Source organism: Salarias fasciatus, chromosome 23, assembly GCF_902148845.1.
Source record: "Salarias fasciatus chromosome 23, fSalaFa1.1, whole genome shotgun sequence".
NCBI classification, from domain to species: domain Eukaryota; kingdom Metazoa; phylum Chordata; class Actinopteri; order Blenniiformes; family Blenniidae; genus Salarias; species Salarias fasciatus.
Window position 1 is genome coordinate 22,382,108 of NC_043766.1, and position 14,098 is coordinate 22,396,205.

The following is a 14,098-nucleotide window of genomic DNA, read 5'->3' on the forward strand; positions in this document are numbered from 1 at the left end:
GACATATATGAACAGGCCTTGAAAAGCTATGTAGTTGTAAATATTTTCTAATGGGTATATAGTTTACCTTCATGTTGTAGATATTGGCCCATTAATTGAGTTATATTTCTGTCTGCGACATAAAAGAAAACGCATAGGAACAGCATGGGGTTTCTTATTTAGTTCAACTCATTGTCACTTTGGTCTTCTGTTTGACCTCCAGCCTGATTTTGATTGACTGGAGTGACAGTGCCACCTGTAGGCCGATAGCATTTATGGTACATTATGTACTGTGACGCTCCACACATCCACCCTTACATACACATACTTACCCTTTCATCCAACCCCTGAAAAAAAAAAAAAAAAAGGGGCGGTGGGGTTGGAATATTCAATATTCTAGAAATCAACAATTACTGTGTGGTATTTCATTTTATTGATTGCCCAGATTTTGCAAACGTTAAAAAAAAACTAATAATAATAAAAATAACGTTGCTTTACATGAGTAGAGTCATGATACAGCGGTCAGCACTGGAGTTTGAAATACATGAACTATGTTTGATTCCTGACTGGACCTGTAGGTTTTTCTGTGCCTGCATTAGTTTTTCCGTTGATATACTCCCTTCCACAGTGTGAAGATTTGCTTGGCCAGTGAACCAGTGACACTAAACAGGTCATATTTATGCATGTGTGATTGACTCTCAATTTGTGAACCCCATGGTGTGCTTGTGCAATCTGTGCAATGTCTGTCACAATGGGCTTTACCCTATGTGACCTTAACTTGAATAGAGAGGCTGGTTGAAGACTGGAAGTAATGCCATACAAAATTTTTGTTACTGTGCAAAAATAGATTTGCCAGGCATCTGTATTGTTTTTTAAATGAATATTTTTTTTCCAAATAGCATTTACTGTTGCTCTCTACTTTTAAAAACAAGGTGAAAATTCAAACAAGTGTACAAACAGAGTACACTCTGTGTAAACACATGTCAGGAAACAAACAAACAAAGCAAACAAAACACCAGAGGCAACGTGAGTAACATGGACTGACTTGTTGTGTTTCACTATTAAAGGTATCCTCCTGATTTAATTCTGCATGTGATCCCATGTCAGTGTTCTTGCCTCACAGTGAAATGGTTGTGGGTTCAAATACAGGCTGGCCTTTCTCTTTGGAGTTTGCATGTTTTCTTTGGGTACTCAGATTTACTCCAATAGAGTGAAAACATGCATGTGAGGTGAATTGAAGACCCTGAGTTGCCCCTAGGCATGAATGTGAGTTTTTGCTCTCTTTGTGATAGGTAGTGAAGTGTCCTGACTGTACCCTGGGATTGGCTCCAGTGGCCTGCATGCCTGCTCAGGTTGAAATAGTGTCAAAGATTCATTTGATCATTTTATGTGGTTAATGTTAACTTTAACATTGTATATGATTGTTTTAACTGTTACTCTTAAAGTTTTCATTGTATTTTTTTAACTTGTCCACAAAGATTTTTTGCAGGATTGAGCTTTACTTAGGACCTTTTTTTTATGATGAACTAAAGACCTAAGATGTGAAAATGTATTCAAATCGCACTTACTTTTAGACTTCCTAGTAAAGACTGTAATCTGAGTTTGGAAATGATTGGGCAACGTTAAGATGGTTATGATAGTTCTGCACTTCTACTTGATTTATTTTACCTGTATTAGTTACCTCAGTAGTAGTAGTAGTAGTAGTAGTAGTAGTAGTAGTAGTAGTAGTAGTAGTAGTAGTAGTAGTTTTTTTGTTTATTTGTTTTTTTAGTTTTTCACATATCAATAATCTCATTCAAGAATAGCGTTTCCCATATCTAATGGATGTGTGATTAGCTGCTCGAATAGGTCTAATTTGTGAAGACATAAAACAGGTCTCACAAGATTTCAGTTTCCAAAAGTCATCGTCTATCGATTTTTCTGCACTCCTCTAATCAGCCTTTGGAAAGCGATCATCGCTCCACTCGATTAGCCGGGTCTACTTAAAGATGGCAGCTCAGTGTTGAGAAGTAACGCGGTTATTACATGTCAACATGTCACTTCTGAGAGTCCGTGCCTTTGTCAAATGCCTGAACCGCCGCCGTTTGTTTGAGAAGTATCCAGCTGGCGTGTCGTTTGAGGATTGCTGTCAGCTCTGTGTGTCAGCGAGGAAAAGCGCAGTGAGACGAATATCAGGTGAGCAGGGACAGAATGTCTCAACGTGATGGGACAACTTAGCAAAGTATCGTCGAGATCGTGACACCTAAATGCTCAATGTACGCTGTGTTTACCAAACACCACGTGAAATCTACCGAGTCCACCACTGTGTTTTGGTAATGGACGTAATTGGACCACTTTAAGGCATTAATTGACTGTTCTCTATTCTAGCCTAACCTTTGTCTTGAGACGCGCAGACTTACCATTACCAGCCTCTTTCATTCGTCCGTGTTTTACCACAACGGATGCATTCTGCTCTAATTTTGTACATTGGCTCTATGAAGCTAAATTCTATGCAACTCTGTAAAAAAAATTTAAATTAATACTTTCTATTTAAATGAACAGGTGTGTGTGTGTGTGTGTGTGTGTGTGTGTGTGTGTGTGTGTGTGTGTGTGAGAGAGAGAGAGAGAGAGAGAGAGAGAGAGAGAGATCCACTGTAATTTGTTGCACAATAGAAAACTACCGTCCGCATGCACGACTGTGATTACCAAAGTTATTTATCCCCTCAGCTGCTGTTTTGTTACTGTTAATACTATTCAGACAGTATTTGTAGTTTGTGGGAGCTCATAGCTCCACGTCTATCTCATTAATGGAGAAATCAACTCAAAGCATGTAAAGCTGTTGAAACTGAAATAAGATGAATTGCCTGCTTTTAAATACTTGCCATATCAACTGGAGCAGTATATTTGTTTTCTTTTTTGTAGTCAGTCTGACTTTTCAAAAAGTTGGCAAACTGTACATGTACAGTTTAATATGATTAGTTTCAGGTCAAGCTCTTGATATGACTTCAAATACTACCATTCAGGTCATTCATTATGTTTGAGTTGATAGCAAGTTGATTTAAATTAAAGTGGCCTGATTGAAGCACTGGGCATAGAGCTATTTTTTTCACAGAATGATTAAAGTACTGGCATAATATATGTCAAGGAGGTCGTCTGCTTGCTCAGTATTTTAGGATAATTCTTATCTGTTTACTTTTTTCCCCCAGAAACACCTGTGCATCTTCAAAGAAGAAACGTGTCATTTGTATTTCCAAAGACAGAGGATGCAAAGAAACGTGTGCTGGAACAGTCTCAGTTGTTAGATGGTATGTCTTGATCTGTAAATGATGATTGGCTTTCTTTTGTTTTAGACCATTTTGCTTTTAGTCTGTGATATACTGCACTGCAAAACTTCAAAAACTTACCAGGTATATTGTTCTGAATGTGCAGTTTATGGTCAAAATATCTCCCTCTCAACAAAAGACACACTTATAGAAAAATAAATATGAAGCTATTGTATGGATAAAGTTGAATGTTGATCGAATTGATTGTGTTCCATCTGCCTCAAGTTTTGCTGGTGAGGTAATTGTGTCTTAAAATAAGTGTAATGATATTTTGGCTAGAAACTACAAACAGTAGGATGTTTTTGCAAGATTATTGAGGTTATTGTTTGTTAGACATCTAATTCATCTCTGTAAATGTTGTAGATATACCTGATGCACTTTTTTTTATTGCTCACATTTAATACCTTTTATAATCTTCTCTTAGTTCTTGAGGCCCGGATCCAGCAGCTCCAATCTGACGTCGTTCTAGATGTCCAACATGCAAAAGTGCAGTTTGTCAAAGCTCCTTCCCATGGAAAGGGTGTCCCCTCTGGGAGGGGTCCCAGAATTCCACCCCATGAGAAAACAGACATTCCTAAATCTGGACAAACGGTGGCTAAAGGAACCTCTAAATCTCAGCCCAGCCGCTGGATGGAAAAATTAACTCAGGAGAGGAAAAACAAGCTCAAGAAACAGCAGCACATCCAGCAGAAAACACAGAAAAGTGTTCGGGAGAAACCAACTGAAAAGTCTAAAGTTACTACAAGCAACATAATGCCCTCTGGCACAGCACATAAAATAATATCTTCAGCTGCTAAAAAGAACAGGACTCAACAAACAAAATTGTCCGACAAAATCCGTGCTGCAGTTTCTTCGCCAGTTACAGCAGCTGCAGCTGCAACAGCAGCACCAGCATCAAAATCGCATAAACTGTCAAAACAGAAGCGAAAAGCCTCTAAACGTTATCCTGCGGAAGATGAACAGACTGCCATTGAGCTCCAGGAGAGAGCGAAGGAGCTGGCTGAGGTGGAGGAGCTGGAAAAGAGGCTCAATCTGCAAGTCAGTGACTGGACATCTTCAAGTAGCGAAGAGCACCTGCAGGAAGGGAATGAGGCAGTTGCATGTGGAGACATCCAGCTCAGCATTTGCTCTTACCTTGAAGCTTGCGTCTTCGTGGGGGACATCGAGCGAGCTCAACGTTTTCTTCTCAGCCAGCATAGAGTGATGAGCCGGCGCAGACTGCTAAACACGGGAGTTTATAACATCATGATGAGAGTGTGGGCCAAGAAGGTGAGTTCTGAAACTGAAAAACAACATTTGAATGATATTTGAATACATAGCATGTGTGAATTTGGCTTTTAATACATTAATAAAAACAACCAACATGAAAACAATGTGTGGCAGATTGTCATGGGGTTTATCTGATAGTTAACAAAGAATTTCCCCAAAGTACCTATAACTGATAGTGTTTTTACAAATCATTTGACTTTTTGAGCTTGCAAACCAGCTTCATTGCACGATGACCAAAGTAGATACTGAATTTTCCATTGCTGCCTTAATTTAGTAGATTTGTGTTTTTTGTACCCCAACATGTCTAACTTACTTTCATGATAGAGGCTTGCCAAATATTTAGTTGCACACTCTGTTGCCTCCTTCTGTTTCGTTGATACTTTTTATCTGTTGTTTTTGTGTCTTATCTTTAGTTAGTAATTTTGTTACATTTAATATTCAGTTTGTCTTTGGAGAATAACTTGATTATCTCTGGAACAAAAAAGATAATTTCTCCTTTTACTTTTTCTGAATCTCCACTGAAGTACCCTGGTGCGATGAAGTTCATGGCCTTCCTGTGTTTCTGTCTTTTTAGGGTACATTAAATCACATCGGCCGCATCTTCATTCTGCTGGAAGAGGCTGGTCTGAAACCAAACGTGGGATCCTATGCTGCTGCATTGGAGTGCATGGGCCGCAATCCAAACTGCTCCCCAAAAGTCATTTCAAGGTATATATACACACACACACACACACACACACACACACACACACACACACACACACACACGTAATCAGTGTAATTGTCAATAACTGGATAGAGGTTTCAGATACGTACATTTATTAAAAAAAATAAATGAATAATTGACAATTCAGAGAATAACCAGCAGGGGGCATGTGGTGCTCATGGTTTTCATGGGTTCAATACAACTGTTTTTCTTCCTAATACTATGAACAGTCTCTGTCAATAGACAGGCTTGGATCTGGAATTAGTGTCCACCAGGTTGACTTGCTGCTGCTTGCTGCATTTTAAACTAAGCACGTATTGTTCACAGTTGCTCTGGAAGAGACTTGGAAGCATTGTACCAGTTTCCACTGACTAACTATATTTAAGAATGAACACCGCTGGTGTTGTTCTTGGTCTTTCTTGATCTTAAATGTGGGGGATGTGGGTTTGAATCCCAGTGTTGGCAGAAAGGGGCTTCCATCATATTCACTAGCCATGTCTACAATGCACCTTGGGAGGACTGGGAGGACTGGCAGTGGGAACTCCTGATAAAAAAGAGTTGCCAATTGGACCTTTTCTTTGAATAGCATGTAAGTGAGTTTTGTGCTTGTCTTGTCTTAAATGGCTGCTTGTTAGTATGTCTTCTATAATCAGTTGACATTCCCAAGGTGTTCAAGATTTTAACACACTGATGTGTCACTGTGATGTATTAAAATCAGTTAGGGTGCAAATATTACCACAATATACAATGCAGTTGAAAATGCAAAAGATAAACCACCTTAATTTTTTCCTCTCAGGTGTTAGAGGCTTGAGTCCATATTAACTCTCTTGCCTCTTCTTCAGATTTGTTTTTCTTTTTACTATTTCTAGCCAACATCAAAGAACTGAAGGACTGATGATGCTTCTGACTCATCATGCTTTAAATCGAAAAGTGCCTTTATCACCAATTACTATTTTATATTTTATTGCTTACATTAAACTCCCGTTACTGCGAGACATTCCAATTTGTTGTCTTTACTACTTTTCTCATATGCAGACTATCGAGCAAGATGAGCTTAAATAGGCCCGCCGAGATATTGAGATATTGAATGAGACTGTATCTTGTTTGTCATGACTTTCTGTATTGTGTTAAGTGTTTCCCGGATTACTTTTTTAATGAGATGGGTTCTTTTCAATGCTCATGATTGGTTGTTTTTCCTTCATACACTTTGCTCAACTCTGTAATAGCCGAGTTATCTTTTGTGTCATTTGAGAATAAAGGAAATCCTTTGTATCGCTCCTGTATGAAGCTGACAGCTTATTCCCAAAAGCTGCCCCTAATTTCCTAATACTCAGTGTCTTTACCACTGATTTGGTTTCCATGGAAACCCCGCTTGACTGTTTTTAAAAACTTTTTCATACAGTGAAAATCTCTCTGCTACTTAGTGCTACTTCTACAGTGCCACCTAAAACGGGTTTGGTTGTGGTGACATGCTGACACAGTGTTAATGAGGTTGGCTTAGACTAATTGCATTTTTGCAAGGTGCAGCAGTTAAACTGACATGCATTGTGTTGTATTTAATTATTATTTTTTCCACTTCACAACTTTCTCTTTGAAGGACAACCTTGACAGCTTGTAGCCCAGTTTTTGTTGCAGCGGTAACTGGGTCATTATCCAGTGAAAATAACTGCTAAGTGATATTAATCTACTTACTTGATTGAATACATGGCATTTAACACACACACAAGCTGACTGGGCACAGCTCTGGGGGAAAAGCTACTTGTGTCACTGTTTGTGCCTCTGTTGCAGCAGCAGATTTAAAAGACACTGGACTGGCCTGCTGCCCAGGCAATGCTGGACTCATATTAGATTATTTCTGCAGTAATGCCCAACATTAGTCTGAAGCTATTATCGCCGAAAAACAACAGGGAACTGCAGTATACTGTTCTACTCACCTTAATGTGTGTTGACAACCCAGAGCCTGCAGAACATGTGTTTTCGTAAGGTGCATGCCCTCTTTTACATTGGCGAGCTACAGTCTCTGCTTAAGAATCCACCATGACTTCTTGCAGTGGTTCTCATACTTCATTTATTCATTCATTCATTCATTCATTCATTCATTCATTCATTCAAAGTCAGGTGAAAAAAATGAGTATGTCTTGTCTGTCATCGTCTCGTGCGTGACAGTGTCTTAAGACGCACCCTGTCAGTTTTATTAATGTTTCTAAACTTCAGTGAAACAAACTTCACCTTCTCTGTCCCGAGTAATCATTATGTGAGATGTTGCAAATATATATTTGATAAATGTTATACATAAAAAAATGTATTTTTTTTAATGTTTACGATCAACTTAATGTCGACCAGTTACATTTTTTGGTCATATTTTGTTAATCATTGTTCACTGATTTCTTCATCATTTCAAATCTGTAATTTTCAGTGGCATTTAGAGCTACTGTAGATATTTTTAAACCCGTACTGTGGATATATTAAAGTTTCAAAATATCCTTATTTTGCTCTGATACAGTTGATGCAGTGTTTGCTCATCATAAAAATGTCTTAACTGACTATGTAAATAGTTGCCCCAGATTAGCAGACTATATTTACCACAGGTATTAAACACTTGACCTTTGACCTTTTGGAGGAAATAAAAACAAACTTTAGAGGACTTATTTGTGCCTTTGCATTGATAAAGTTTATAGTTTTTCACCATATGTGTTTTCTTTGAGAAAAAAGATTCTGATTCACCTCCAGTTCTGATTTTCACAGTTCGTTTTCACACCATGGAAAATAGCCCTCTCTCCTACCGTGTGATTTCAGAGTGATAATATGATTTTCCTCTCGTCACGTCACGCTTGGTGATTTGTTTTCAGATGATCATGACTCCTCAGTTGTGTTGCGAGCTGAAACCACACATACAGAAATACACACATACACTCCACCCTGTGGAGAGGGGACAGTGCAGGGGGACGGTGTCTGGTTGGTGAATTGATCACTTGATGCTCACATGAGACAGTGTCTGGTGCAGTTCTGTTTTCAAGCTTTGCCTCTGTCTGAGAAGCCTTTCTTTTATTGCGCTGTGCTGATGATCATTTTCATTGTCACTTTTTTGTTCTTGGAATATCAGTCAGCCACTTATTTTGCTTTATTTTCTTACTTTTATTACCTGCACCTGCTATCATTTTCATCTCGTAAGTCTACCTGTGAACTCAATTCTCCAAAACGTTTCTTGCCAACATGAAAAAAAGGGACACCCACACAATGCATGCACTTGCCCCTTTAAGTTTTCCCTTTGTAACGGCCATGTCCTCCAGAGCTGCATGTTCCCGAGAGCGCAGCAGAGCAGTCACCAGGCTGATTATGCGCTATCTTTCAACCTCTCTGCCCTCTTTGTTCCTTTGGACCACACTGCCAGTGCCCAGACTAATCCCGTCTTTGTTCAAGGCTCTCTCTCATTTACTCAGACCAAAATTGCATGTTGCATCACTAGAGACCCAGAAGCATGAATAAAAATTCTCAAGAGTTTGACCTCTTCGGCAAGCTTCGCAAATATTTCCAAAGATAACTTCAAGCACTGACAAAGATTGCAAAGAATGTCACTGCTGTGCCTCATTTGTTTTACTTTGCGAAGTGCGGGACCTGTACACATCTTGTTAGAATGAATAAGGTGAAACCTGCTGAGCCAAGATTTCCTCCTGTTGCCAATTAGCATACTGTTATTTATAATTGTCTTCAGTTAAAGGTGTGTGGGGTGAAACGACTCGGCTATCCCCCTGTGGTTGATGACAAATGGGTTTTCCTCACTTCTGCCTTTAGCTCTGTCATGAACAGCCTGTCTTGACCTCTAGGGGGCAGTGTAACCAAACAGGGTTGTTGTGTAGCACGCACAAGAGATTATGGAAGGAACATAGTAAAAGCTCATTTTATTATCCCCTATACACATCATTTGGATTAAACTCTGATATCCAGTTTAGTCAGATATTTTTGAAAGACAATGATATGTATTTATCGTTTAGTTTATGGTGCATGTCTTTGTGAATTCATTATCCTTTGTAAAAGTCCCGCACAGGATATACGTTTGGAAAATCAAATCAAAGTAAAGCTTAAACTGTGTGCAGATGTATCCATAAATCTTTACAAAAATATTTGTCACTTTAACCTCTGAAAGGCACTACCCACTGAAGAATAGCATTTAATTTAACAGAATTTACATATTCTTAACTTTTAAATATCAAATTGTTTATTATGGGAGTCATTACTTTCTTCATTTGTATTACGGAGACTGATTGGCATCATGGGCATTTAGCAGTCCAGTCAGGAGCGAGGAGTGAGCTCTCTTGTGGAGATCTCTCGGAGATTCTATTCAAATAAGCATTTCACTAATGTCGTCAGTCGCCATCTGCCTCTCCATCAAACTCATACTTTGACTCTTACAGACGGCCTGTCCATGCAAATAGTTAAATTGATATTCTGTAACTGTCTATCAGCGGAGGAGAAACATATAAAATGACCCCATGGACCCGTCAGCTTTTTTTTAAACCGAATTAATCTGGGATCCAATGAGATGTGATGATCTTGGTGTCATTCTCATAACAGGCAGGTCAGAAGATTATGAATTCCCACTTAATGATCAGACTACAAGGCCAGATCCATTGCAGTGACTATAATCTCCCACATAGAGAATAACATTCCTCTGGTTTTTGGTATGACTTTCTGAGCACTCTCTGGTTCGTCCAATGGAAAATGAGGTCACATAATAACTTCCTGATACCAGATACAAGGTATTTTGACCTCAATCTGTTCTCTATGTTCTCTATATACTGTATTATAGCAATGCTGCACATCTGTACATCCAATATGCATAATCACTCTATCCAGGTTTTCAGGTTCACCTGTAATAACTCAAGTTCATTTCAAACTGAGCATTTCACCTCTTATGAGTGTGTAAATTTTTGTAGGTCTGTTGAAATAAACCTTGCACATTTAAAGTTCTGAATGAAAAAATGTAGTTCTGTTTTCATTCAGAGAAACACGATTACCTACAAACCATTTTTTTTTTCAAAATTATTATTAGTTATTTATTTTCAAAATATGATGCTATGCAAATGCAAACAGTGGTCCTGCCTCAGATAAAAACACCTGGCTCAGAGTTTGCATCAACACAGCAACACTGCACAAAAGAGCAGCATGTCTGCATGCATACACTCATCTGCCAGCAGGGTGCATGAAACAGTTGGTCATAGAGAGGCAGCTCTTAAACTTTTTGTCTTGGATACCTTCATGCTTCCTTTGGCTTCTTTCACACTGTTTACAATCTGTCCGCGCGCCAGCTGTAAAAGCTGGCAACGCTGAGATCTCAAGGTCTGGTAGCGCGCCGCAGCTTCCACTGTGAAACTCGTGCTGACATGTATGGGCACTCACCCAACGTATATAGAAACATATCCACATGGCGTGTGAGTGTGTTTATCAGACTGGAGAGTGAATTTTATGTAAATATTTACAATTAAACCGACCAGGACGGGTCACTGCGACAGCATGTTCTCTCTTCTGCTCCCATGGAAATATGGTAATTATTTAGTATCTGTTCTTATATTTTAAACAAAGAAGCCTGAAATATCCAAGTTATGATCAGTAAATGTTCTGTCAGTGTGAAGTGTATCTGTTGGTCCCACTCACACCTAAAACCTGGCTCACATGCACTTTGTCTCTGTCTTTCCAGGTGCCTGAACCAGATGAAGGAGGACAGCCTGTCTGTGGATGATCTGTTCAGTCAGTGTGTTTTTCGGCAAGATGAGCGGGACATGCTGCTGAGGGCCATACGTGTCGTTGAGCCCGACTATCAGCCCAGACTCACTCTGGACATGAATCAGGGGTCTTCTGCTCTGGTTCAGGATTTCTACGCACAGGTATCACTAAATAGCTTTACTGTGAAGATACTGCCGATGTGACCACATGTGATGTTATGTAGTTAGTCTGCAATAAGTGGTATTTTACTGTCCTTTGATGTCTAACTGAAGTCAGGTTGTGACTTTTGCTTTCTGAAGCTAGAATGACAGAATCCACACTTTTTTCTTTCTTTTTTTTCTTTTAATGAGCAGTTTGCTTTTCACTTTAAAATGCTGAACTGTGTCGTGGTACCTGGTTGGACTTTTATGCCTCAGAAATCAATGATGCAAGTGTAAACTGTGTATTTTACACACACAGGAATTATTTTGAAGGCTGACTGTAGTGTATGTTTTGCCAGTCCAGGCATCAGACAGCTGGGAAAGCTGTCAGAAGGCTCCAGCATGACTAGAAGATTTGATTGTCACCCCTTCACAGTCAGACAGGCACTGGCCTATTTATAGTCAGACAACTCTGCTTTCTAATGGGCCCTCTTGCCTTAGTTGGCTCCTTTCCTCTCACCTCTCCTCCTTTCTGCCACCTCTACTCTCCTTTTGGCTGTCATATGATTCATTAACAGCTTTTTTTGTACACATGTAGTATTTTTAGTCTTATTCTGTGTACCCCATTCATGATTGTCTTCATCTGAGTGATATATTTTTGGTGCTCCCGGTCCGATTGGTGTGTGTGTTTGTGAGAGATGGTGGCAATCAGGCAATCAGCAGGTCGTATATTTTTATCAGGTGGGTGGGTGCATGTGAAACTATGCCACCTGGTGATAGATGGAACAGGTCAAATGTGACTGCTTGGTTACTGCGTGCTCTGATTGTATTTTTCGAGGTAGTCAGGAAGTTTCTGTGACAACGACTTTGACTTTTTGGCAGTTCGCAGCAGCCTAAATCCTGTCCAAAAACAGGTTCTCTTGATAACAGGAACGCAGACTGGATCATCTCAGGAGGCTTTTGAGTCAGCGATAGCCACAGAAACACAATCTAATTAGAATATTGCTTGCTGGTGTGTGAGTGAATTTTGATGAAGCCGTCAGCCATACAAAATGCAGTTTGATCTTGTTTCAACTTGTCACTAGAGCTTTTGTGATGTTTGTATATTTTTTTTCTCAAAAAATTGGCCTATATCATAGCTGTTACTATTAATTGACTTTATTTCCTGCCTAGAACTTCTGCATTATCATTCTTTTAAAAATTTCATCTTCATCATATTGAACAGTCTCAAGAATCAAAAACAAACACATTCTCAAATTGTTAGTTTACGGTGTGCGTTCCTGTCATTTTATGAAATAATACCTTAAAAATCACACAGCTTCACTTTATCATTCTGCATCATGCAAATTTCCTGTGATCATTCATCTGCAGTTGAAGGTTTGTTGCTTTTAAGACTGTTAAACCAGCATGACCTCACGACTGTATATTCATAATGAGTTGATCCATCCATCCATCTTCTGTGCTGCTTAGGCCGATTCAGGGTCACGGAATGATGGAAAGTCTTGGCCTGCATCAAAAATGATCCATGATGTAACATGAAGACATGACATATAAAAAGTGTGTGTAAACTGATAAAACCTTTTGTTAATTTAGTCCAGTTGACAAGCAGCCTGTAGCATATTTTGATGAAATCCTGCAGTGTTGTTGTTTTGCTTTAGTGTCTTGTTACGCATTAATTCTTGTTAAGCGTTAAAAGCACATTTTAAAAAGACATTTGCCAGTTTTCATCACATCTGCTGCTTGTTTCCACTCTACAGTAGTTTAATAAAACTCTGTTTTGTCTGGCAAATAGGCATCACATCAGTTGGTTGGAAAAATAAGTGTTAATTTACTGATCCAGAAAATATACATGTTTATGTGCATGATTGACTTCATTTCAGTTCAGCACAGCTTCATGTTACATATTGCTGTATGTAGGGGTCTGATACTAAAGCTGAAATACATTACTGGATAATTTGCTGCCTGGATTACCTGTTGTAACAATGAATACTCCGTTGTCTATTTGGTTATCCTTGCCCCAGGGTTTGTGTTATTCTCCATTGTGATCAGTAGAGCCTTAAAAACTACCAGTTGGTAGTATTTTGACAGTGTGGTTTGGTTTAGTACCCACTGTGTTTCTGTATCTTGTCAGACTGAGGATAATGAACTCTTTGTATCGTCTCTTTAGTAACCATCCAAAACGTCCGGCACTGAAACTCAAATTAACTCAGTGTTGGCTGACATGATTTTATAACTTTGTTTATTTTTACTCACTTGTCTGGACAGGCGCTCTCGACTTGTGTGCCACACATCTTCATTAAAAAATGATTATATTTACTCTCAGGAGAATTGAAATAGCCTATAAAAATTATACTGAGGTTATGCTCGTGTTTACTGTTGCAGAAAACAGGTTTACTATGATCCTCCTGATCGGTGTGAGGAATTATGGGAAACGTTATGGATTTACTGTGTGGTACAAAAGGATATTGTCATCTTCTGTCTTTGCTCAGTAACATTTAAAAGCAAAACATGCGTCAGCATCACTGACTCAGTGTCTCTGATGTTTATGGTGCACCCTGGGAAAATGGTTAATGTAATGGAGACTATATCAAGCAAGAACTATTTACAGTCCAGAAGTTACTTAGGTTGGAGGTTAGTTAAGATGTTTGTTAGTTAAGATGTTTGTTCAATACGATATTTTTTTTTTAAAAAAGTAAGTTTACTGCTGTATAATAGTGAGCCCCTCTCTCTTTCTCTCACTGTTTCAGTCTTCTCTCAATCTTGTCTTGTGCTTGTTTGCTTGTTTTAGAGGGAAAACCATACCTACCCCAAACTGGACTTCACTCAAGAGGAGCTTCAGGATCGCTTTAAACGTCAGCTCAGTGTGGAGCAGGCCTGCACGGTCACCATCGACTCTGTGGAAACTGCCAAACCTGTCACTGAAAACATGGAAAAAATGGTGAGAAAACCTAGACATGGTTTCTGTGTTTTATTTTTTATCA

At 39.0% G+C, this 14,098-nt stretch overlaps 1 protein-coding gene across 1 annotated transcript in view; it reads left to right on the forward strand.

Annotated features, from left to right (window-relative positions):
- Positions 1 to 1,974: 1,974 nt before the first annotated feature.
- Positions 1,975 to 14,098, forward strand: part of polrmt (polymerase (RNA) mitochondrial (DNA directed)) — a 53,571-nt gene continuing 41,447 nt past the window's right edge. The window contains exons 1-6 of the mRNA XM_030083557.1: positions 1,975 to 2,154; positions 3,165 to 3,263; positions 3,706 to 4,550; positions 5,125 to 5,258; positions 10,952 to 11,138; positions 13,906 to 14,055. Coding sequence (XP_029939417.1) covers positions 2,013 to 2,154; positions 3,165 to 3,263; positions 3,706 to 4,550; positions 5,125 to 5,258; positions 10,952 to 11,138; positions 13,906 to 14,055 — 1,557 coding nt within the window. The 5' untranslated portion in view covers positions 1,975 to 2,012. The remainder of the gene's footprint in view (positions 2,155 to 3,164; positions 3,264 to 3,705; positions 4,551 to 5,124; positions 5,259 to 10,951; positions 11,139 to 13,905; positions 14,056 to 14,098) is intronic.